At 35.6% G+C, this 25,233-nt stretch overlaps 3 protein-coding genes across 13 annotated transcripts in view; 2 read left to right on the top strand and 1 right to left on the bottom strand.

Annotated features, from left to right (window-relative positions):
• Window positions 1–5,439, top strand: part of LOC126924841 (aryl hydrocarbon receptor nuclear translocator homolog) — a 46,875-nt gene extending 41,436 nt beyond the window's left edge. For 7 of the 8 annotated variants that reach the window (XM_050739762.1, XM_050739761.1, XM_050739763.1 and 4 more), the window contains 8 exons: window positions 58–261; window positions 1,619–1,804; window positions 1,961–2,119; window positions 2,194–2,344; window positions 2,540–2,697; window positions 2,853–3,037; window positions 3,125–3,266; window positions 3,514–5,439. In XM_050739762.1, the coding sequence (XP_050595719.1) occupies window positions 58–261; window positions 1,619–1,804; window positions 1,961–2,119; window positions 2,194–2,344; window positions 2,540–2,697; window positions 2,853–3,037; window positions 3,125–3,266; window positions 3,514–3,731 (1,403 nt within the window). In that variant the 3' untranslated portion in view covers window positions 3,732–5,439. The remainder of the gene's footprint in view (window positions 1–57; window positions 262–1,618; window positions 1,805–1,960; window positions 2,120–2,193; window positions 2,345–2,539; window positions 2,698–2,852; window positions 3,038–3,124; window positions 3,267–3,513) is intronic. The other variant, XM_050739760.1, reaches the window with a different exon arrangement.
• Window positions 5,440–5,571: 132 nt separating this feature from the next.
• On the bottom strand, window positions 5,572–7,946 carry LOC126924843 (U3 small nucleolar ribonucleoprotein protein MPP10). Its single transcript, XM_050739770.1, has 4 exons — window positions 7,763–7,946; window positions 6,335–7,694; window positions 6,146–6,254; window positions 5,572–6,057 (listed from the first exon to the last, which is right to left on the bottom strand). The coding sequence occupies exons 1-4, from the start codon at window positions 7,837–7,839 to the stop codon at window positions 5,687–5,689; spliced, it is 1,917 nt and encodes a 638-aa protein (XP_050595727.1). The 5' UTR covers window positions 7,840–7,946; the 3' UTR covers window positions 5,572–5,686.
• Window positions 7,947–8,289: 343 nt separating this feature from the next.
• The window catches only part of LOC126924844 (uncharacterized), a 37,650-nt gene continuing 20,706 nt past the window's right edge, over window positions 8,290–25,233 (top strand). Inside the window, exons 1-3 of one of the 4 annotated variants that reach the window (XM_050739772.1) lie at window positions 8,290–8,432; window positions 8,762–8,885; window positions 22,219–22,394. In XM_050739772.1, coding sequence (XP_050595729.1) covers window positions 22,233–22,394 — 162 coding nt within the window. In that variant the 5' untranslated portion in view covers window positions 8,290–8,432; window positions 8,762–8,885; window positions 22,219–22,232. Of the gene's footprint in view, window positions 8,433–8,761; window positions 8,886–15,458; window positions 18,521–19,912; window positions 20,515–22,218; window positions 22,395–25,233 lie in introns of those variants that run through there. The other 3 variants (XM_050739773.1, XM_050739771.1, XM_050739775.1) reach the window with 3 other exon arrangements.

Below are 25,233 nucleotides of genomic sequence, written 5' to 3' on the forward strand. Positions count from 1 at the left end.
ATACAATGAAATATAATATGAATATTATAATAATAAACTCTTAATTAATATGTATAGCATCGATGAGACTATGCATGGGCTCGAGGAGAGGGTTTATCTGTCGCATGAAGGTTGGAAACATGCAGACGACTGGCGACATGGCTGCCGCCCATGGCCTCCACCACGTGAAGCAGAGGAACTCTCTCGGTCCTCCAGCTCGCGATGGTCAAAATTACGCCGTAGTTCATTGTACAGGGTACATCAAAAGCTGGCCTCCAAACGGTGAGTGTTCAACATAGGTTCCAACTTGTCGATGTTGTTTCGCCAATTGATTGTCATGATGATGGTGATGATGTACATCGTTGTCGACGTATAACGGGGCCGCTCTGTTGATGGCCGCGCGCGAGACGTAGCGCCAACTTTCTATTTTAAAGCGAGGGAGACGTCGGCGTGCAGCAAGAATATGAACGAACCCGACGGCTTCGTAGAATACACGAGGATAGCGACGTTTGTACTATAAATTAAGGGGGCCGGCACTCGGTGGCGGTCACGGATAGTATGATCGGTTTATAAAGAATGAATGGAATCGTCTTGACCTAACAGCCGACAGAACGGCTGGAATACCGATAAACTATGTCGAGACGGGGCCCGATACGGAATTCGTATGCTTTATCAAGAACCTCAATGCATAATAACGGGCTCCTCTGCGAGCCATTTTTCACGCGTTTCCGCCTTCTATATCGCTCCATTTTCAATCATTTTATTAGGTCGCTCCATGAGTAATTTCATCTCTTATTTTGTGTTTTAAGCTTGCAAAGTGAATTGAAATAGCAACTGGTAAAACTTACGATTGGAGAAATTTCTGTAGAAAAAGTTTTGAGCGAATATGTACGTAGGTATGGGACGTATTTTCTAGTTGGATGGATTTCTATGAAACTTTGATTTATTTTGTAGATGTGAAAAGGACAAAGTCTTTTTGAGAGTTGATTTTCAGGGATTAATTTATTCCAGTTATTTTATGTCATGGAATTGTTCTCCAGAAATGTAATTCAGTCAGCAATTAGAAAAATTAGGGAAAGTGTCATCATTTAATTAAATTTTTATTTTAAAATTATATACATAAAAACGACATTACCCATGGAGTGATCTAATATGTAGAGTTCAAGGTGTCCTTCCATTTAGATTTCTTACATAGAGATTCGTTGGGAATTTGTTTGTTACCATTGAGTGCTCGCGAGGGGATATTTTTGGAACTCTGTAATTAACACGTTCTTTACCGCATTACTCATATGTGAGTTATGATGTTATCTTGTGATATACATACATACATATACATATGATCTTTTTTAGAACCGCGTCATGCATGTGTGATTCATAGAATCTACTGTTACTTATTTTAAATGAGCTGATAAAAAACAAAGAAATAACTCCAATGAAGAAAAGAATAAAAGTAACACAAGTTGGATAGAAGTTGTAAGAAATTCTAAACATGCATGTTTATATTGAAGTATAATTAAATAATATTCGAAATTCTATCCATCTTAAACGTACTTAGCATTGTTGTATCTAGCAGCATGTAAATCATAATCAGTTGTCGGTTATGAGGAACCATGGACTGACTCAACGTTTTACGCTGTAGGTGATTTTGTTCCCCCATGTGTACCAGGTATGGGACTAGCTGACAGAGAGGCTGTTCAAGTCGGACATGATGGGGTGGTCGCAGATGAGAACGTCAGCACTCACTGCTGCCTGGTTGCCATTGGGCGATTACAGGTCACCAGCACACCGAATAGTAGCGATTTAGCGGGTTCGAACAGCAATAACGGTAAGTATCAAGCATCTTTATTCAAGTAATTTTGGTTTAGGAGTGACTGACTTTGACTCGTTTTGCAGTCTAAATATTTCACTTTGTATTTCACAATATCCACTTTGTAAAATATGAATTAGACAATTAATTTTTTCTTTTTCTTTTTTATTTCAGAATTTATTTCACGCCATTCAGCAGAAGGTAAATTTACCTTCGTGGACCAAAGAGTCGGTGGAATTCTAGGGTATACGCCGTCCGAGCTCTTAGGTCATCCGTGCTACGAATTCTTTCATCCAGAAGATTTGACGCATATGCGAGAAAGTTTTGAGCAAGGTGAGGCTTCTTAAGACTGAGAAATATCGATTGTACTCGTGTTCCTTATTGTTAATGAGCATCTATTGTTGCAGTATTGAAGTTGAAAGGACAAGTGGTGTCTGTAATGTACAGATTTCGAGCCAAAAATCGTGACTGGGTGTGGTTAAGGACGTCTGCATTTGCATTTTTAAACCCGTACAATGACGACGTTGAATACATTGTCTGCACGAATACACATGCCAAGTACGAGACGTCATGCTAGACACTGAACTGTTTATTTCACTTATTTCGTATTGTGCAATTGTTTTTTTTTTTTTTTTTTAACTTAACACGTTCACAACATCCCAATTTTTTTATACATATGACATAAAAAATTGTGAATGTGTCGATACAAGAGCAAACATAGTCAATTAAAACATCTGTGTTCTAATGTTGAAGGTCGTTCCATCCTGGTAGTGATGGTCAGACAGAAAATGAAGCTGTACCTGCTTATGGACAACCTGGCCTAGATTATTCCCTGCAGAGACACCCTACAAGGGATCCTCTCTATTCTGGGCATCATATGATGCAGCATCCAGCAGCTGTTGCCACAGCTGGTAAATTAGTTTAGCTCTCTTAAATCATGATAAAAAAGATCATGATATTAATATATTCAGTATACTAAGTTCTAGTTTGGATTAGATTTTTTACTAGATTCTTTATATTTAAAGTTGTAAAGTATATTGTATCAATATAATCATAAATTCATCAGGTCCTCAACAACCTAGGCCGTCCAGTACACAAAATGTTTATCAGGGATATGAAACGACACAGTCGCCCATAGCTTATGGTTCACCTGGTCAACAAAGCGCATCTTCTTCTGTTTTAAGTAGAATTCAGAAACCAGCTAACACATCACCAACTCCTGTGCAACAAGCCTGGGCTATTGGAAGACAGGTAAATATATAACAATGAATCTGTACTTAACTTTAATCTAAAGAATATTTTACAAAAGTTAGATTATAATACTACTCATTGTTTTAGCAACCTGTAACAGAAGGATACCAATACAATCAGTTAAGCCCTTCAAGGTCACCAAATGGACCAACATATACTCAGTTAAGTAGCGGTGCTAGGACACCAGCTACACAATATCATGCAGTCACAACTGTACCTAACAACCCCGGTAAGCCTAACCTTTAATTTAATATAAGTAGTCTGCAGATGTTCGTGCATTTATGGAAATTTTAAAAAGTACACAGGATGAATATAATATGCAAATCCCTAAATCGAACAAATCCCTATTAGATTCTATTCATAAAAATATAAATGATCATTATGATGTAGATGAATGTTATGATGATAATTTTATTTAATCGTAGATAAAACAACGCTAAAATGGATTAAAAGGATAAATAATTTAATGTTTGTAGGTATGTGGGGATGGCAGAGCCAGCAACATCAAGCACCTCAACAAGATGGCGGACAATCAAATCCTCAGGTGGCCGGACAAGCACAACAGCCTCATCCTTCTCAAGGTGGACCTGGCACACAACCGCAGGAACTGTCAGACATGTTACAAATGCTACAAGACCAGGGTGGGGCGTCCGGTTTCGAGGAGTTAAATATGTTCAATACTAATTTCGAGTAGCGACAAGAAAACAATATGACCGATAAACATCTACCTTAAGGAAGCTTTAAGGTTCGAATTTCATTGGTAGAGTCCCGGGATCGCTCGAAGTATCGTAAATCACACTTTTACTCGAGCAATTAATTAGGATATGAGAAATCGCCAGTCAGCACCTCACGCGCAAAACTTCAAACGAATTAACTAACTTCACAATTTATCTTATTCAAGTTTATCTGAATTTTATAAATTGATTTGTTAACGCATCCGTTTTGCGAGAAGTTTTTATTTTATTGATTAACAGTACAATTTTAACGATCGTACGACAGCACAATAAATTATTCGAAATTCGCGAATATCGTTTTCCAAAGTGCCATGAAATGTCATATTGGGAAAATATAATATAGAAAGTGGGGACTTATAATATGCACAGATGGATCAGTTGATGAGATACAGGTTTTAGCGTTTGATATCACAAGTAACACAGAGGGATTTTCTGAAAGGAAATTATAATTTATATTTTTAAATCTTCTTTTTTCATTCACTTTTTACAACTAAAATGTAGGTTAGGCTATATTTAATGAATTATCGTAAGATAATTTTCTTGCTATTTCTTTACATAAATCTGATTTTGCGATAATAGGGGAAGTAAGTTTAACGAAAGTAGCGTAAATTAAAGACAGAATTACTGACTTTCCTTCTTGTTAAAAAAAAAAACAATTATAGTAAGGTAAACTATATTTAAATTGTACATGAAATTTCAAGAACGATAAAGTAATAGGGGTGGCCTGGAGTATCATCGAGCTATTATTAAATGGATGTGAGTATCTGTATAAAATTTTGGATTACAAGAAAACAAAAATGCGTGCAAGATTTGTAATTGTTCGAGAAAAAGTAATGTTTCATTAAGATTCCAAACGAACACGTTTGTTGTGTATTGGACTGCATGTATTTTGTACGATTATTATCACTTTACATTTTTATAGAATTTTAACGCCTCATCTGTGCTTATTAATAAGTAGAAGAAAGTAATCTCTCTCCTTTTTTATGTGGTAGTGATTTTATTTCGAATAAGAAGCTGGCGCACTTCAATAAACGTTCAAAGGGGTGCATTCTAAACGATAAGAGAAAAAACAAAAAATAAAACAAAGTATTTTTTAAAAACTTCTCAATCAAACTTACAAATCATGGTAATTTTAATACCAGCTTATCATTAGATTTCTAAGATTAGCTTAATTATTTTAATTTAGACCTTTGTAATTATAAATAGTGCAATCGTCAAAATCGACGCGGAATGAAACGGAAGGCATCGTTTGAACTGGACAACAACAATGATGTACAAAAAAAAAATTATATGTAATCCACTTTGCTTCTCTGTGCAAAACAAGAAAAAAGCAAAAACACCATTTTTAGATATTTCTAAAGAAAAATATAGATAATGTTACGCATACGAAAACATAATTGCATTTATAAGTAACCATGTGTGATTTAGTGCATTGTAGATGTACATGTCTAGCAAATTCTTAAGTAGATCGAAGGAACAGTTGCAGCATATCATGATGAATTGGGAACATTTGTCACTAATATATATAAAAATTTACATTACACGTATAATTCTTTTTAATCATCCTTTGTCGAAAGTAGCTACGATTACTGACAATAATTAACATATTGAAGTCGACGAAGGCATCAATATGTATAACGCAAATAATTGATTAAACTCCGAAACATATTTCTGAAGCATTCTATGATCCTTTCTCCTCTATTATTTGAAATTATCTTTCCTTCTTTTTATATTATTAAAAAAAAATAATAAAATTAAACTTACGGACAACATAAGGGGTAGAGAAACCGATATTGCATATAAAAATTAATTTAATTTATTAACTTTAACTTAGGATCGACTTGAGGACAGATTAGAAATCAAATGCTAATTATATAACATTTTCAATTTATATTTATATAACTTTATGCAAAAATTATAACTTTAATTTCATCGCAGATAGAACATTGTTTTGCTTCTTCTTATTATCTGTGTCAGTCTTCGCTTTAATATGGCTCTTTACTTCGTCTTGCAGTTGATTAAAGAAAGCTGTAGAGGACTTAGGAGCTCTAAAACTGGACTCGTCCATTTTTATAATATTCCGATCCTTGCTCAATTTCTTTACCAACTCTGTTGCCTTTTCTTGCTTGTATTTCTTAGCAATGCCTGGTTTGAGTGCATTTAATTTTTCTTTTTGCTCCATGGCCTGTTGTCGTGCACGTTGTCTCATCTTCTTGCGTCTTCGATCTCGTTTCATATCCGTTTTGGTTCTTTCCGATTTACCAAGCACATCACCTCGTGGTTTGGCTTAAAGAAAAGGAAATGAAAAGCATAATTGAATATGATAAATATGAAAAATTTAAACAGTGTACAAAATTTCTTCTACTCAATATACCTTTAATTTCCTCTGGAGCTAATAAAGCGGCATCACTCATTCCAACTGGTGCCACTTCCTCCATATTGATTGCAGGCATGTTATTAATGATCCTTATTTCAGGTTTAGCCTAAAAAAAATGTACAATTATTGATAAGCTGTAGAGAATTACAACATAAAGAAACAAGTTTTTTTTAATAATCTTCTTACCCGTGATGGTGTGTAATGGAAGTTAGACAAAGCATTTAACTTGGAGAACACAGAATCCATCCTTTCACGAATTTCCGTATGCAATGTTGGTTCCTCTTCTTCTTTCTCATTGTTATTTGGATTTAATGCTTCCCTTTGTCTAATGTACTCATTTTCGTAAATTTGAGATAAACTTTCTTTACTTTTTTCCTGATTCAAGATCAACTTCTTTTTGTACTCTAATGGTGTCTCAACTGGTTTAAATTTCTTCTCAACATCATCCCAAGCTTTGTCTTTTATCCTTTGCTTAATTATATCTTCTAGTTTTAATGTTGTTTGTTCAGTAATTACAGGTGCGGGTCGAGTTGTAATGTCAAATTCAACAAATTCCTCTAACAATGAATTCTGTGGCCTATTTGATGCAGTGACCTCGCCCTTTAATTGCCAAGGTTTGTCTCCTATAGCTTCCTCTTCTAGCTTTTCAATCCTCTTTTTTAATCTCTCTTGTCGCGTTTCCAGAGAAGACTTAATTTCTACATCTTCTTTCGGATCGATATTTTTATTTTCTATACTATCTGTTTCATCAGAATCATTTGTGAGATTAAATGTGACCTTCTTCTTGGAAGACTTTGGATCTTCCATTTCACTATTTATATCCATTTCATTATCTGAATCACTACCATCATTTAGCGATTTATTATCATCAGACTCTTTGTCATTTATACTTTTGCGTCGTTTGGAATAATGAAGATTTTCATCTTCACTTTCTGGACTATCAAAAAAGTCTGCATACTTTAATAGTTCTGCTTTTTCAGTTTGGTTGTCATCATCGGAAAAATAATTGAATAAATCTACAGATTCATCACTAGATTCTTCTTCATTCTTTTCATCCTCTTTCTCTTTTTTTTCTTCTTTCATTAAGTACTCATCCAGCTCTTCTAATTTAAAAAATTTGTCATCTACTATTGATGATTTCTTCTTTCTTTTCTTTACATTCGTTTGCTGTTTTAAAATACTTTGTAGCTTCTCCTCATCCTCTGAGGTTTCATCCTCTATCATCTTTTCTTCATTATCTGATAAATCTTCTTCATTATCTGATAAATCTTCTTCATTATCTTGTTCAGGTTCCGATATAGGATTAGTTGTACTGATTGGTATTTTGAATACTTTAGTTTTGGCTAAAAGTTTAGAAACATCACCAATCAGGTGATCAAGTTCACTCTCATTTTGCAATTCAAGCTGCTGCCAGATCTGTTCTTCATCAAAGCCTTCTGTAACAAGCTCTGGCAAGGCATTCGTATTTGTTTGTGACTGCTGTTTTGTAAAATCATATAAACGCTTTATGGAATTTTTAAAATCTATAGCAATATCGTGTTGTATACTATAAACAAATGATTGTTATTATACAATGATGTAGGTTAGGAAAAGAGAATATCGAAGCATACTTACCTTAAAAATTGCTCCGGCTTCTTAGTATTATTATTGATCGTATTTAAAATGCTATTAAATATTTCTATATCAGCCATTATATAAATTTATGTTTAACTTACTATAAACAAAAAATATATAATTGATAGGTTATACTCTTGTTACAAGAAACCACCATTAGTATAGATTATGTACTAGCAGTTAGATACTAGAAATAGGTTATAGCATATATCGATAATTATTAATACATGTAATACCATTGATCGGTATTTGGTTTCATGTTACCGATAGTTATATTTCTCATGCGACATTATCGATTAAGTATAGTAGTGATTTGAATTAAAATTAAATTTTGGATTAATATAATTAATTTTTAAATTAATATTTTCGGCATAAGAATGATGAAAATAGCAAACATTAAAAACTCTTTTTAATTATCTGCTCTGAAGCTGCTGTAGTTCATGAACTGAATCACCAATCATACAACATTTCAATTTTGCGCGCGACTTTACACGAATAAGAAGCCGTTCCACATCAGCCAATCAGGAGTCAGCTAGATGAAGTTTTGGCGCGGTTCGTCATTGTACTGTTGAAAGGCATCGTATCAAGAGATATTGTCGTTTGAAACGTGTAATTTCAACTATGTAGTATTTTTGTTACTATTCTATTGTTTTCTACCGACTATTATCAGGTACGTTTAATTAATACATATCTTATTTAGTTTATTATGTGTTGTTATGACGAAATTCTATAGCTTTCCGAACTTTTTCTGTTCGTTTATCATCGATTGCTTATTTAAGCGTTAGCGTTACCAATAGCTCATATTATAAACTATTTTTGAGATAAGATTTGAATTGGATTATTTCTTTATTTTAACACAACTACTTGAATTTTTTACATTAATTCTAAATCTTTAGTTATGTTTTGTGTAGATCACTGATAACGTTTAATTTATTTTAAGAAAGATGAAAAAATTGACGTCTTTAAAAGTAAATTATAATATCCCATGCTTTGTTACAGACTTTTCTCAGCTTTCAATTCCTCTATAGAGTTCTGTGGTTTCTGTTTGATAATTGCTCTAGTGATGCCTTCCTGTAAGCTACTGCACCATCGATAACAATGTTTTCGCATCTATTTTTCCTTTGTAAGTTATTTTTTGTTATGATTTTGTTGGCCCTTCTGGCTAGAGATTTGTTCTCTTTTTCAGCAGCCCGTAAATTATAAGGACTATTATTATTTAAAGTATGCATTGCTAAAGTATATTTGTTTGTTAATACTCGCCGTAGTAAATCACAGAGGGCGTAAGAAACACTCCGACTTTTCAAAGTCGGTATTTCAGAACGTGATACAGTGAGACATAAGTATTGACCATCGGTGCTATAGAATCTGGTCTGTGATTTTACCAATGATTTACTAGAACTGAATACAAGTTGTCTCTGATGTCAAAGAGCAAATTGTAACTACAAATGGAGATAAGTAAAAAATTGTTTAGAAATAATTGTTTTAAACTCGCTCAAAAGTAAACATTTGGTACTTTTTTCACATCTGCAATTATTTCGTATAATCTTATACGAAACTTTGTAAAATTCTAATCCAATTATATACACACATACATACATACGCACATCGTCAGTGTATATATATAGGTATTTGTTTCATCAATAAATATAGTTACCGATTGATGGTCTTCCGCCACCATTAGTCACCACTTATAGCGTTCATGTTAAGAAAGTTCAAATCTTTCATGAACTCTGTATGATGTCGAAATGGAATCAGTTGCATATTTCGATTAAATTAATTATGAATAAAGTAACGAGTTATTTTAATCTTGTTTGATTTTATAACCATACGTAAGAAGAAGTTTTAAATAATTACCGGACATTTTAGAAAGAATTTTAGAAATCGTAGGAAATACTATAAGTACCAGAATATTGATATACACAATATCCTCATCTTTCTTACTCACTTCCTCAAACCAATAGGAGTCTCGTGAGGCGTTAATGGTGTACGTTTTAACGTTACATCACATCGCGACTTTCTACATCCTCTTCGCGATACTGTTATAAAAATTCCCTCGACATTTAATCACGTGAAAGGAATCCTACAACTCTCGGACCCCGAGTTAATGCTTGTATCGACATAGATTACGCTCTTTCAGAACCGATACAGAAGAAAGAGGTAAAAGTAGGATTCTAATTCTCGTATGAGTCCCTATAAAATATTACCACGTCTCGGTGGTCCATAGATGTTTACTGTAATGTTCTTAAGAATCAAATTTATTTTCCTGGCAAATGGTCTTGGTTTCGAAATATTAGAACTTGAAACTTGTAAATTGATACCTTTAATTTTCACTTTCCACCGTCGTTATCAACATTTTTGTATATTTACGATTCACATAGATTAGAATTCAGATATTTGGGGATTAATTATTTGAACTGTCAACCTTTCCATGTTCGACCTTCAACTTTCACTTGGATCCGGAGTTTAGTCGTTTATTTTTATTACTATATATTTAAATATTAAGACTGGAAAGCCAGAAATTCCTTAGAATTTCTACTCCTTCATGCATCCGCAAATATTATTCTTCAAATATTAGAACTTGAAACTTGCAAATTAACTGGTTTCTAAATATTGAAATTCAAAACCTGCATTTTAGTTGCTTGAATTTCCAGTTCTTATCCTCCTTATCACCACTCTTCGTAATTTCACGGTCTTCAAATATTAAGACTTCTAACTTACAAACTAATTGCTTGGATCTTCCGACTTTTACATTATCAATTATCCTCACTAATTATTCATAAACTTCTGATAAAGATTCTCGAGGCTTTTAATTTTTCCGACCTCGAAATATCTTTTATAAATCTATTTTTCTAGAATATCGATTATAGGGATAATATATCGATCGATGGCGGATCTTCGGCGAAAGGATGCGTGTTTCATGTTTTCACGGTTGATTTTACGTTGTACCGGAACCGTTTACTTTCTCAGCGGCGTTCTACCGTGACTCGTTGGGCACACGAGTCCTTTTCCTGTTTTCCCTATCTTTTTCCCTGAACGTTATCCCGCGATTAGGCGACAGGGCTCGTTACGTGAAATTACGTAAACTTGTTTCCACGAGTTTCAGACCGTATTATCGGCGTAATCGACGTAAGCCGTTATTTTGATGAGATTGAACTTCCTCCGACGATTAAACGTAATACCAAGCAAGCCGTGTATTTTATTTAAAAACATGTTGCTTATTGGTATAGTCGAATTGCTGGTTAACAGAGTATAGCTCATAGAGAAATAGCTATATTATACTATAGTCGATTCACCTGTGCCTGGTCGGAGGAAACGTTGATATCAAAGTCATGATTTTCTTATGGTTTTATTAGTACAGCAAATAGGCCGCATAATGTAACGGTACGAAAATAATGGCGACGATCAGAAATTGCCGTATTAATCTGAAAATATCATATGCGTTAGATGTTACTGATAACACAGTAATGTATAAAAACATTTGATATATCAGTATCATTTAAACGTACAGGTATTCCGATAATCAAGTTATTCACGTAAGATCTTGTGGACGAGTTTACAAGTACCGCAATACCAAAGTGAAGATCGTGCTGAAATATTAGAAATTTCAAAATACTTAAATAATCGAGATGTAAGGGGGAAAATAAACTTAGCCATTGAAGTACTGAAATTGATGAAATAAAAAGGAACAGGATAGGAAGTGACGAAGAAAAATTCCTCTGGTTAGTGTTGAAACAGATAACCGTAGAAGGTAGAGGCCCCATTTTTATACGGTTTAAGTGAATTGTCTGGTAGTTTCCGCGTCAGCGAGCAAAACTTGAAATCAGTTTTTCAGTGAACCTTCCTCCTTTTCGTTTTCCGTTCCTTTACTCTGTTATAGATGTCAGTCCCGTTGGATTTGGCTTGGAAAACGTGTTTCGCATTCCATCGAGCCCGGAGAGAACGCGCATACCATTCGTTAGGATCTTGTTTCACCTAATCGTTCACAAAGGTGCGAACTGTCGTTCACATGCACAGCGTTTAGATTACAAAGCTTCAATTACATTGATTCTTACCAACGATTAAGCATTTCTTGTTACATATGTACTGCCTTTAGTTAATCCATAGTACAGATTGTAATTTACATATTACAGCGATTGCGAGGCGTGTATTTCAAATATTTTACGATTATATGTTTGTTTATGGTTCGTTATAGGCGAACTGTTATTCGACAATTGTGCTACAGAGCGTTCAGATTAAAATGCTATCCCCGGTTAATTCTTAATCTCATAGAAATTGTAATTTTCAATATGTAGATACAAATTTGCCATCTGCGGATAAATAAGCGAACGTATGGAATATAAATTGAACAAAATATAAATTTGAATAAATGTAAACCGACTGAAGTATAAAAACATGAATTTAAATAAATATAAATTGAACGAAATAGACATTTAAATAAATAGATACAGATTGAACGAGACGGAAATTGGCCAGCCGTAAATAAATAATAAAACACAGTAAAATATAAATTTGCACGAATAGCGCGACTAATTACTTTCAAACTGCACGAACAAAGAGAATACGCTTTTTTCCATAGTCTAGACGCACCTTGAAGCGACCTTACTTGCGAATGGTTGAGTGCTCGAGTCGTCCGCGAGTTCGCCAACGATACTTAGCGCATCTGGTTAGCATTCGTGGCAGCGGAGGTGTACACGTTCGCCGCGACTCGCTTTTGTCGATGGTCTCCTATATCGGGTGACCCGAATAAATAATACGACTGGATGATGATCTAGCTCTAATTTCTTTTCTCCACCGTTTTCGTCATCGCGCGGTCGGATACGCTCGATCACCTGTGCAAATCGATACTCGTGGATTGAGCAACCAAACACGATCAATAAACACGATAGATTTTCATTTTAATTAATTTGCATCTCTGTTCGCGTGGTTAGACGGTTGTAACTTCGAAGAGGAGGCGTGACGACGCGTGTTAATTAATTGCAACGGACATTTCTTTTTCGTTATCAATAAACGAAAATAACTCGTATGACTTCTTCAAAATTATAGAAAATGGACAGAGGAACTTTGTACTGATTCATATACGCAAGGAAGTATAGTACAAGCAAGATATTTTATTCTTTTTTGATCAACGAACGAGTCAGTGATCTAGTTAGATACATATGGAGGGCTAATTTGTAAAAAGTATTCTGATTAAGCTAAAGTTTCCTTTAAAACTTGTTCAATGTCTTATTATTATTATGTTATATTATATAATATAGTCGAATATGAATCTTTGTTTAATCATCGAAAAATTACGAATCGATGTTACAATTTGAGGATGGTCCTTTTCGTATTTAGTCGACCGACCGATGCTCTACATGCAGTCCGTCCTTGCGAATCGTCTCACATATTAACTGACCTGAATAAATAATAAAGATAAATAGCCAGGTTTAGTTTTAGCCTCGCCTTTCATTTATATTCGCCGATTGGTTCTAATCCGCGCGTGCCGGGTTAATGTAATCCGCCATTGCTAATCCTAACCTCGTCCACTTCATGAACTGAATAAATATATCCATCGATTAATAAACTCCAAAGAAACAATTACAACGCAATATTATAAAGAAATGAGGTGTTGTTAGATGTAAGTGACCGAGTAATACTCTCGATGTTCAACAATAAAGTTTATTTAACAATTAACAGTCAACAATCAACAATCAATGATTAACAATTACACTCGTACGCTATACCCTTCGCACTTCGCTGCTCGAAACGGAATGAATCTTTTGTTCGAAACCAAACGGATTCTTTTCTTTGTTGCCTCTCGATATCCCCACTACTCTCGCGTTCGTTAGACGTCCACGACCATTGCCGCGTAAGCTTTCTTCCGAATATTCGGCGAAAGGACCGTAGGGATATCGATGGTACATTGGGCATGTCTGCCTTACGTTTTGATGGTATAGCGCTTTGTGTCGCAAAGCCACCAGAAAGTTCCGTTGTCGAGTGCTGCCACAGAAACATCTATCAATAAGCGAAAGAAATCTCTATTTAGATTTCAGTTTTTAAATCGTTCATAAGAATATCTATTGTATTTGCATAATCGTCTGCAGTCTGTTTATTACATTTTCATTAATTTTGCAGAATTTAATGGTAGACGAACGAACTGATACAAGTAAATGATTTACTTTTAACGAAATGAAAATTCATCGTATACCTGGATAATGAAAGTGGAAATTTTACAAAGTGCGGAATTACTCATTTTAACTTCTGAATGGCTAGATTTGTAAAATTTGGAATTTCGGTGTGATATATGGTTACGATTGGAATTTGCACTGGAACATTTGAGTATAGATCAAGGCTTGGAGTAAATATATTATTTTATTTTCACTCGTGCGATACGGACTGTATCATTGCTGATATGTGATACATTTCGTTTTGTACGGTGCGCATACGAAACTATACTGCGGTTTGCTATCAGAGAACTGACGGCCTATAATTTGAAACAGTAAAGCTGAGTATTTCGATGATCGACTCGTACGATCTGTCGTTACTACGCTTCGGTCGATTCTGGAATTTTCCGAGAAACGATAAACTATTATGTATAAGATACTACACGTATGGTATGATCATGAATCGATTTTCTTTTGCTTGTTAATGTTGTATTTTAGTTTTAAGTACCGTAACGTTTGCCTTTCTTCATATACGTTTTCATACTATTAGGTCGTCCGAAAAGTTTCTTTCGTTTTATAAGGAAATAATAGACGTACAATATTTTTTTATTTTATATTAGTTTATCGAATTATGCACGAATATAATAATAGAAATAGATCGAAATGGATCATACCTAATTTAATAAAATGATATAAAACAAAGTTGTTGTTCATCTATTATCACCTTATGAAACGAAAGAAACTTTTCGGACAATCTAATACTCGATAAATATTCGTCCCTTTTGTCTCATAAATGAAACCAGGTTGTAAAAAAAAAGGTAAATGTCTTTTGGACCATTGTTGGCTATTTTAACGAGTAGGAGTAGTCGAAAGAAATTTTCATTCAATGATTTCTCATGTAACAGGACTTTATGAGTCGTTGTTTAGACCGTTACGATAGGAAAAGCGGAAAAGCACCTATCAACGTGGCACGTGTATACAGGTAAAGAGTCATTAAACAGATACATACGTCGACGATGAAATGAAGTCATTTGTACCGATGAAATTCGAACGGCCCCGAACGAAACGATCGTGTGACGCGGATGAATATGAATTCGTCCTTCGCCAAGCAAGAAATTGTAAAAGCCTCCGAGGGAGCTTTCTATAAATGCGTATTTTTACGATGCTCGCGTAATGTTTATGGCATCCGTGAATTATGAATGACGTTATGCCGTATGACAGCACGGTGAAATTGCTTTGCGTTAGACAAACCTCACGGACAGCCATTAAATTGCCACCTTTTATTAAATATTTTCCATTAATTTACGCTCGTGTTCGATAAATGGGACGGAAAATAGAAACGTATGGATTGCTTTGCGTCGATCGGGGTTACTTCAAATATTTGTTGTTAAATATTGGATACTTATATCGATGCTTATGAGTATCATATCCGAACACTTGTTTATTAACATTCTTAGCAATCTTTTAACGTTCGAATTTTTTTTTTGCACCATGGTAACATTTTTTAGGAAAGAAAAAGGATTACTGTTAGTTTACTAAATTAATTTATTTTTCATTTATTAAATTATTTTTCTTATTTAATTAATTTGTTTACATCGAAAGGATTACTGGAGTTTTATGCAAATTCATATTTTTGTGAACGTAAATAGAAGAATGGATTTTAAATGGAGATTTATCTCGCCTATTATGCATTTAATAAACGACTATATTCAATTTTAATATGCCATTGATAAATTCGGAATTAATTAAAATTTTGAATTTTTATTATTTTTTACTATTAGCTTATTATTGGTTTGTACGTATTACTACCACACATCGACGAAAGTGCACGCACATTTATAACTGGTAGTATAATTATCGTAGATGAATAAGCGGATTTGAGCGGATAATCGGATTACGAGAGTTGGATAACATTATTATTCGAAGAATTGCGCACTCGCGATTCCGTAGGCTCACGCACCCACTTTTGCAGAATCTTCTTCGTGTCACGGTTAATAAGACCACACAGGTCGGCGTCTCTCTGCGATGGTTAATTGCATTGAACATGCACGACCGATACGCCTTCGTTCACGCATTCTTATTTGCCCTCGACAGGCACGAAACCTCGTCAGTCATGGAATTCTCCAAAATCGCGATTATCTAGTCGAGAAAAGATAGAATTTGTTTTTGCAAGAATCACACATTTCTATAAAAATTTTCGGATTTGTCTCAAATTCTGACAACGTAATCTCGCAATAATCTGTCTGAATATAGTAGTAATGAAGTTTCAAAAGCTTGGATATAGCACACGTAATACAGCCGTAAAGAATTCCTGTAACAAATGTTGGAATAATTTCGCAATTGAATAATTTCACTATCAATTTAATGTTCTTTCTCGTTACATGCAAGGAGGATTTTATCTTTTATTATTGTCAGTAATAATTTATTCCAATCGTATCTCGTAAAATATTACGTGGTACGTTAACATTTATTCCTAGTGGTTAATGTGCAATAATGGAATCGACATCTGTAAACGTCAATCTGTGAACCTTACGCAGGAAGTTTATTGGAAGAATTCTTTAGCATCGACAGAGAGATAAGATAACCCTGGAAGCACGATCGGTTGCACCTTCCGATCTCGTCGGTCGCTCGTTAATCGGTACACCCTATAGAGGCACCTGGCATCGGGTTAAGCGAGTCGAAGAGTATCTATATAAACGCGTAGGTGGAGGGGGCACGGTCCCCGTTGGAGGCCTCGACGGCAGAAAATCGTATTGGGGGACTGTATCGAGCTGAAGAAGGAAAAACCGATACGCAGAGCGAATAGAAAGGAGAAGAAAGATAGTAATGGGACGGAGATGGCGCTAGTTGTGGCCAGAAGAGGAATCGCCCGCCATGGATCTGTTGCTTGCATTAGCGGTAGTGATGGGACCGACTTGATACTTATCTACCTGGTTTCGAAACCCTACACGTTAATTTGAATATTACGATTCTCCACGTGCACGTGGCAAAGCGAGATGGAAGGGAAAAAGGAGCACTCACCATGCCAGAAACATAGTCTTATACTCTACGTAATAATAGTTTTCATCTGCACAAGCTGCATCTCTGATGTTATCCTGCAAGAAAATCTCAGGTTTTAAGTTCAATGACTAATATCTGCCATCAATTTCGCAACATGTGCGAACACGATCACGTCCATGAAACCAGTGTAGCTCGATTTCACGGGTATATAACCAGACTGTCCAACGAGCAACGCTTGAACCTGACACGCTAACATTTGAAGAGAGAGGGCAGTTGAAAAAGTTGACAAGCAATCGACACCAGCCGCATGTTGTTTCCATCGCTAATCAATGGGGGCCTCTCTCTACCTGCCTGCCTCTTAACCTGCCATCCTCGGTGCAGGGGCAACGCTTACCGAGGAGGCTGAAACGGTCAGGTAGGGAGTCGTGGACGAAGACAGACGAGGAAAGACGAAGAAAGAGTAAGAAGGAAGGAGCGAGAGAGAAAGGGGAAGGGGCCCGGTTCTTCCACCACCTCCACCACCGTTAATGCCATCTCTTTCCCTTTCCAGTGTCTCTCCTCTTTCCTCGACGGGCCCCGGGACTAAAATTCAGGACAGAAAACCGTCCGGTTAGTTCGAGGCTGCTGGCAGAGAACGCGTTACCGGCGATCGCGAGTCGATCTCGGCAAGGTGTGGCGGTTCGTCCGAAAGAGAGAGGAGAAAGACAGGAGAGGAGAGCGCAGAGAAGATCAAGACCCGTCGAAACGGGCATTCGAAACGAGCGAGAGATTCCTCCCCTCCCCGCTAAAGGACAGACATAACCTCGACTCGAGTCGGTTAGTTTGCCTCTTTTTAACTAACTTTGAAACGTAGCTCGGCCTTTCTCGCTCGCTCACTCACTCTCCCTTCGTCCGCGTTTCACTCGAGCTCTTCGCGGAGGATCTCCGCCGTGGAGTCAGTATCCCGTGATGGTTAGGTACGCGCGAATCCACTCGCGCCGCGTCGTTGACAAGTGAACTCTGCGAACAACAAGCGACGCCTTCGTACATATACGATATACAGAATCATTGGAATTTTTCTATATATTTTTGTAGCATTACAAATCTGTGTTTTCATTTTCTAAACTTCGTGCTTCGGATTACGTTTCCGTTCCGTTTCGTTTGCTTCTGCCTTCCGTTCCAACCGAGTTTCTTTGGCCAACGAGGAACGTACACAACAGTAAACAGAGAAACGCAACCGTGTGCATATAAAGAAACGCCTGGCGAGCGTGGAAAAGTGCTTTGGACTGGAGTCGCGCAGCTGTCAGATCGACCGAGGCGAGCTTCTACTCTTCTTGTTCTTCTTAGTCTTCTTCTTCTGCTTCCTTCGCTTCGACGAGCTGGTGTGTGTCTGCCACAGGATTTGTGTACACCTATAGAAGCGCTACAGAGATACGGTTGTGCATGCTGTATGCACTACGTGGGCCGTACGTACCGTACAACTTGTTCCTCTGCTCACCGAAACCAGCCGCCGCCACCGCCGCCGCCGCTGCTGTCTGCTTACCGAAGACCCGTTGATTCTTGGCCGCGGCTGCGTTGCTTAATTTCTGCGAAAATCGCCGCAAGCTCTCAGCATCCCGGACCCGTTCCGCTGCCGGTCAGTTTGTTTTACCATTTCTTTTCTCTTCCCTCCTGGCATTTTTACCTTGTACAATATTAACACGATCTTTTTTCTTTTTCTTTTTTTTCGAGAAGCTAGTAACGTAATGGAGATTAATTTTCGTTACTTTTGCGTGATTTTGACTGGAAAGTATGGCACAATAATAATTTGTACTTCATAGAAAATTAATATGATTTTTCTTTTTTTAGTTGTTTAAAAATTAAACCGAATCGAAATTTCATAAGCTCGAAGAAATAAAAAGGCGATGATGTTTTACAAACACTGTTTTTCAAATTTACCATTATTTAAGATATCTTCTTGCAATCAGTGAATTTATGAATAAATCATTTGTTTCTTGAGGATTAAATATATAAGTATAGCTATAAAATAATGAAATTAAGAAATTAATAAAAGGTTGATCAGTTTGGCTTCTAAGTGGTTCTAATATATACTATCGCATATAGTATTACAAATTATAAGTATAAAAAAATACAAGTTAAAAATAGATTAACCAAAGTATCCGTATTTTATGAGTCATATTTGAATTTATTAATATCAATTATTTCTGATCAGCAAAATTTTAGAAACAGTCTCAATGCAATTACAACAACTCTATTTTAATTTTCTGTTGATTCGACACATTACTCAAGGAGATGTTAATTGACAGAACTCTTTAAAATCGCCAAGTCAAGGCTGTTTATAGCTATTCATGCTCGTAGTAAATACGATTTAAATTTGAATGCGCGGCGCTAAGGATGAGACGATCAAGCTAAACGCTATAAATACTATTTGAATTTGAATACTCGCCGCCGAACATGGAATAATCGTTTACAACATCAAGTCGAAGAAATTCGAATCTAATCATTTCCGGCGTGGTGATGAAAGCTACAGATTCGAAAGTTGCAATTCTTACATCGCGATTCTCGCATTAATCCCAACTGTTCGAGTAACCGTGGTTTTGTAACGTTTAAACGATCGTAATTTCCATTCATCGGAATGTTCCCGGCATCTGATAACAAGTAATAAACGACTTGAAAGTTCATAGATCATTTCTTTTTCCTTCTTCCACGCTTGTGATCTCCACGTTTCTTCTAACGAAGTTTCTTTTAATAAAAAATACTTCCTTGTTGTATGTAGAACGCAGATCGAAAGTCGATGATATTTAGATATCGTTCGCACGTGACCCGTAAAAAGAGGAATTTCGATACGATAACATTGATTTTTTAATTATAATAACTACTAGAAAATAGTAATCATAATGTAGCTGAAACTTGTAATCGTCAATTTTTCTTACATTTCAATCTTGCTCTCACTTTAACAACGTAAAAGATTCGTATTCAACAGGTTGAACGTGCCACGTGAATTTTATGCTTTGTCCTGGCAAATATACTACTGCACGATAATACTGAATTTTTGCAAAATATTACAAATAATAATAATAAATTATCCATATCGTCGAACATTTTCTAGTCCATAAATTTCATTTCATTTTAATCATTCTATGAAATTTGATAACCTGAACCATCGACGAACACCGTAGCTGGTCAACGTGTTAACGTAAAATTGAGTCGATTTATATTTCGTTGAAACTTGAGATATTTCTTCGCGTTAGAAGGTTATAATTGGATCGAAAATGGGCGAAAGAACGTAGCAGGGTTAATATAGATGTTGAAAGACTGTTAATCAGGGTTTGTACGTTGGATGGTGTATATGTAGCCGGATAAACGAATGCGATTTATCGTTAAAAGAAACATAACTCTTTTTGTAAACGGTTCTGTGTCCGTAGGTAAAGCGAGCCTATTACATATTTACGGCTACACGCGAGCGTATAAGATTTCGAAACGCGTGTAATGCATAAATAAAGAGAACAACCGTAAGAGCGGACAGTATCGTGTACAGTTTCGCGTGCTTTAGTCGCATGTATATCGAGCGGATCAAGTTCGAGCATTTCCAAAAGCGAGAGTTCACACTTTTTCAACGTTTCTTTGAAAGTTAGCTGGTTTTTACAGTTATAAAAATGTACACGTCTTATTTCTTCCTAACAAACACATTTTATTCCTATTCGAGCTATCCTATTGATTGTGCTACGATTCTTTGAATTTGCTTTAATCGTGTTTTGTTTTCTGTCTAGAAAAAGACTCGATCTTCTAGAGAGATTAGCACGCCATTGAATTATATGTATTAATAACGACTCGTTTAAGTTTCCCTTACGTTTTTAAGTCGGATGTAATCCTGGAATTATTTAAATCTGAATCTTGTTTGAGTTTCAACCGAGAAACGGGTTTTCAATGCCTCAAGAAAATCACTAGCACGTGATTAAAACTGAGAAGTCGTATCATGTTGTGATAAGGATTCCTTCGTATTTTTCTTAAATTTGAAAAATTTTCTGACGACATAAGAATATGATTGGAAAATAATCCAAAAGATTTAACAGGGTTAGAAAATTTGGAACGAGAAATGATCGTGATTTGTCCTAGAATACAATTCTATTTATCTTAAATGTTCTTTTGTATCCTATTTCGAATATCTTGGATATTGTATTATTCTCTGTATTTTACTATGCTCATTTATAAGTACTTCGTTCATTTAAGTGTACATTTCGTTTCATTTACTTCGTTTAAGTTTAATAGGCAGTTACTTTATTCGCATATTTAATTCGGGCTTAATCAGTTAATTGACTGTAATCAAGCAAAATTTATTAAGAAAGTTAGACAACAATTAGCGTTAAATACGTACTAAAACCAGTTGAATATTAATTTCTTGGAAAAGTACTTGAAAATTTCAATCTCGTATCTCAGGACAGTATCTTGGACAGTCCAAGATAATTGTATGGAAGCTATCGAAACGAACAGGTTATGCATGAAAAATCGGTGGATAATCGATCGTCCGAGGTCGACATTGATCCTGAACGTGTTTTTGTTCCGGTTCCTGGGATATTTTCGCTTTAGATCGGCATGGACGCGATGCAGATCGGTGGGAACCGATTCTTCGCGAGACGGTTAACGTAGAAAACGGGTTTAAGCGTGAAAGTAATTGAGGAAGCGGATGAACAGACAAGCCGTTCGTGTTCTTCGCCAGTCAGCTACGGCTGTGTAAGCTTGCCTCGTGGAAAATCGCCGTTTTTGCGCCAGGGAAACGTTATGAACACGCCATGTCCGATAAAAAGAATCTTTTATAGTAAGAATTTCAATAATTATCGCGCTATGCTGAAGTATCATCTGGTGTCCCGATTCTCACACTTGGCTTGAGCAATGTGTTCGATTAACTATCGAAAAATCTTCATCGAACTTATGAGAATTTTTATAAACTATTGACAGTTTTTTCTTCAAGAAATATATTTTTAAAATTATAAATGTTCAACTAATAAATTTGAATATCTGGACATTTTGGAAAATGCGCATCTTTGAAACTTTAATAGGAATTTCAATATTTATCGTGCTATGGTTTCTCAAATAATTAAATCGTAGATTTCTCAATTTCACAGTCGTTTAATTCTCAAGAATTGCCACATTTTCAACCAAACTTTTAACCAGATTTTCAACCAAACTTTCAATCAAATTTTCAACCAAATTCTCAACCTATCACCGTTTCCTTCCTCAACTTCCAAGCGTTCATTTCTCAAAGAGTGCATAATCATCCCACCTCTGAATAAACTAAAAGCTTCCAAGCTAACGAGCGATGCATCTTTTCTTTAGTCGAACAGTGAGTGATGGCCCTGCGTCTGAGGAGCAGCAAGGATGTCAAGAAGAGCTCGTACTATGTTTGGTACCTGGGCGCTCGAGAGGCCAAGGGGGTGGATGCGATGCCTGGTGCCATAGCTTACCTGCTCGAGCGAGAACGGCTTCAGGAGCCTTTCAAGGTCACGCTGCAGGTGAGCGGTACCATTTCGGAGATCCGGTTTCGTGGCCGAAAATATCGCGCGAAAGAGCATTAATTGTCCGGATCAGAAAAGGGAGACCACGTTTCTTCATTAAGTTTAACCCTTTGCGGTCCTGTAGCGGTCCTATAGCGGATGTAACTCAACACCACGTTTCGTATTATAATAACATACAATTCGTACAATATAATACAATGCGTAGTATATAGGAACATTATTGTATTCTTTTCTTGATAAAGGTATCGAAATACAGGTAAAATCATAAAACTCGAGACTGATTTGATTTGACTGCAATGAAAGTTGGAAAATCTGTGGTGGTATAGAAGTTTGAAATCTTGGAAATTTGGAGAGTGGAGAATTAAAATTCTAAGATGCTTGGAAAGTCAAGAATTAAAAGTTCCGACAAGTTTGGAAAATCGAGAGAAACAAAAATGTTAAAACTTTGCAAGTTCGCGTTTGATATGCTTCAAGTTTTGAGTCAATTGATATAATACTAGATACGCGAATAATACAACGTATACCGCTGTCATAGCGATGCTATCCGACTATGAAGACAAGTTTTAAATGCTTCCACCGTAACGACATTCGACTGCAAAGGGTTATTACTTGTACGCGTCGATCGGTTGCCAGTGAAAGCAGTCTGCAGGTCGAATAAAAATCACCAATTTATGACCTCAGCCTACATACTTGAGATCGCCAGTCCTCGACCTATTCGAGGCGATTATCAATTTCCCGGAGAACGTTCATATTTTTCCACCAAATTCACCTCGAAATAAATAAAAAAATTTAGGAACGGGGTTGTACCTTGAATTAATGACTCTGTTTTGATCTTTTCGAGGTTACACAGATAAAAGCAACAGTTGTAAAATCGAGATATGCAAATGAGTAGTATAAAATGGTCAAGGTGACGGCTAAATTTTACGAAGGATCTTGTTTTGGAAATTGATAGCCACGAGTTTTCGGGGGTGGAGTTGGATTCGTGGTTTAACAGCGGTCGTAAGCCAGCTTTTTTAAATTCCTTCGTCGTAGAAATACCATTTTGGGAGCGGTTCTTTGTTTGGAAAACAACTTGGATGATGTTGGAACGAGAAGGTGGAAAAAGTCAGTTAGAGCAGGATTATTTTTAGATTTCTTCGGATTTTTGTTGAATTGTTTGGTTTACAGTCTCAAAAATATCCGGACGCTCGCTTGTTTTCGATAAACTGTATGAAACTACGTACAATACGATGAATTAAATGTTTTGTATTATTCATGACAATCAATAATAAACTTTTTGTATTTTCATTATAGATCTTCTTCATATTATTAAGCATATTGTCATTTGTAACAAATTTCTTCTTCTTTACTGTGGTTGGTAATTGACGATTGGACAAAATCGGATGGATGGTAATCTGATTAAATTGGACTTTGGAACTCAATATGCAAAAATAAAACTGGTGTTTGTAGATTGTTAAATCTTGTGGAACTATTCTCTTAGAAATTCTTCTGGACAAAACATTTATTTATCGATTTTTTTCATTTTTGAATTATGAGATAGATTGAGAAAGGTCTTCTAAACTAATAGAACATTTTTTATGTTAACTAACAAATGTAGTTGGAAAACATAGTACTAAAATATTAAAATATATTATTGTTATATCTCTTAATAGATAATTTAGATTTGTATCCTAATGGTTGCGTAAAAAGGTAGTAAGCGTTGTCCATAATTAGTAATTCATCACTAATTTGCATACTTTGGTGAAATTCACATACTATCACTAGAAATTGAGTCAGAGTATATGCTGCTCCTAATTAATGATTCATCATTAATTCGTATACTTTGATGAAATTTACATACTATCACTAGAAATTGATGAAAGTATCCGGATATTTATGAGAGATAGCGTATATAGAATTTAATGCGGTCTCTTAAAATTCGTTTCGTGTTGTTTCTAGGAAAGTTTCGTTCCTTGATTCCCTCGAAACCTAGATTTTGTTGTTACGAAAACGTTCCACGAGCAATTGTTGCATCAGAAAGTTAGAAAAGTTCCTGGAACGATGTCAAGCAATTCTTCTTCGCCCCCGCTATAAATCATTCGTGTGAACTTTCGTTGAACTTTCAATAGAATCGATAGTTCCTTCAGGTGTTTCTTTTTATCTCGTTTAGCCAGAATTAAATACACTGACTGGCTTATGAAATTATTTGAACACTTACAGATTCGTTTTCTGAATGTACTACGATTTCATTAATGCTCTTATGGGACCCGATTATTATAATTATACTAATAGAGTTTGAAACAAATCTGAAAATTTACGCGGAAGCTACAAGATATTTGGCGCAAGTGTACATTATTCAAGGATCCCAAAAACATTTAAATTGGCAATAATAATAGGATATCGTATACTAATTTTTTACTACATATATAATGTTCACATTTGTATTAAAAATTTCGTAACTGCTATATTCATTTTCAGATTGGTTTCAAGTTTCCTGTTCTAATCGTAATAGTCAGATGTAATTACAGTGCTAATAGAATTTCAGAAAGTTTTCCATAATACACACAATATATTCATTGAAAATTTCTACGTTTAATGCTGAACCACTGCTGTGAGCGTATTAGTAGCATCTATACACGGATGTAAATAAATACATTAGAAGTTAGACTTCTCAAAACATTTTTCAGGCTCAAAGATCCAGTTATATATAAAGACATTAATAAGTGGTTTCATTGAACCAGATTAATTAGATAAGCGCAATAAATGATTCGTTGACCCGAATGTTAGCAAAAACGAGCACGCCGCTAATACATCCGGTGCGTTCAATATGGGAAAGAGAAAATAAATGGATGACACC

Source organism: Bombus affinis, chromosome 15 (assembly GCF_024516045.1).
Source record: "Bombus affinis isolate iyBomAffi1 chromosome 15, iyBomAffi1.2, whole genome shotgun sequence".
NCBI classification, from domain to species: domain Eukaryota; kingdom Metazoa; phylum Arthropoda; class Insecta; order Hymenoptera; family Apidae; genus Bombus; species Bombus affinis.

Coding starts and splice junctions, on each gene's coding strand:
- LOC126924843 (XM_050739770.1), bottom strand. CDS start 7,839: ATGGCTGATATAGAAATATTTAATAGCATTTTAAATACGATCAATAAT. Junction 6,255..6,334: donor TCCATTACACACCATCACGG/GTAAGAAGATTA, acceptor CATTTTTTTTAG/GCTAAACCTGAAATAAGGAT. Junction 6,058..6,145: donor AGCTCCAGAGGAAATTAAAG/GTATATTGAGTA, acceptor CTTTTCTTTAAG/CCAAACCACGAGGTGATGTG.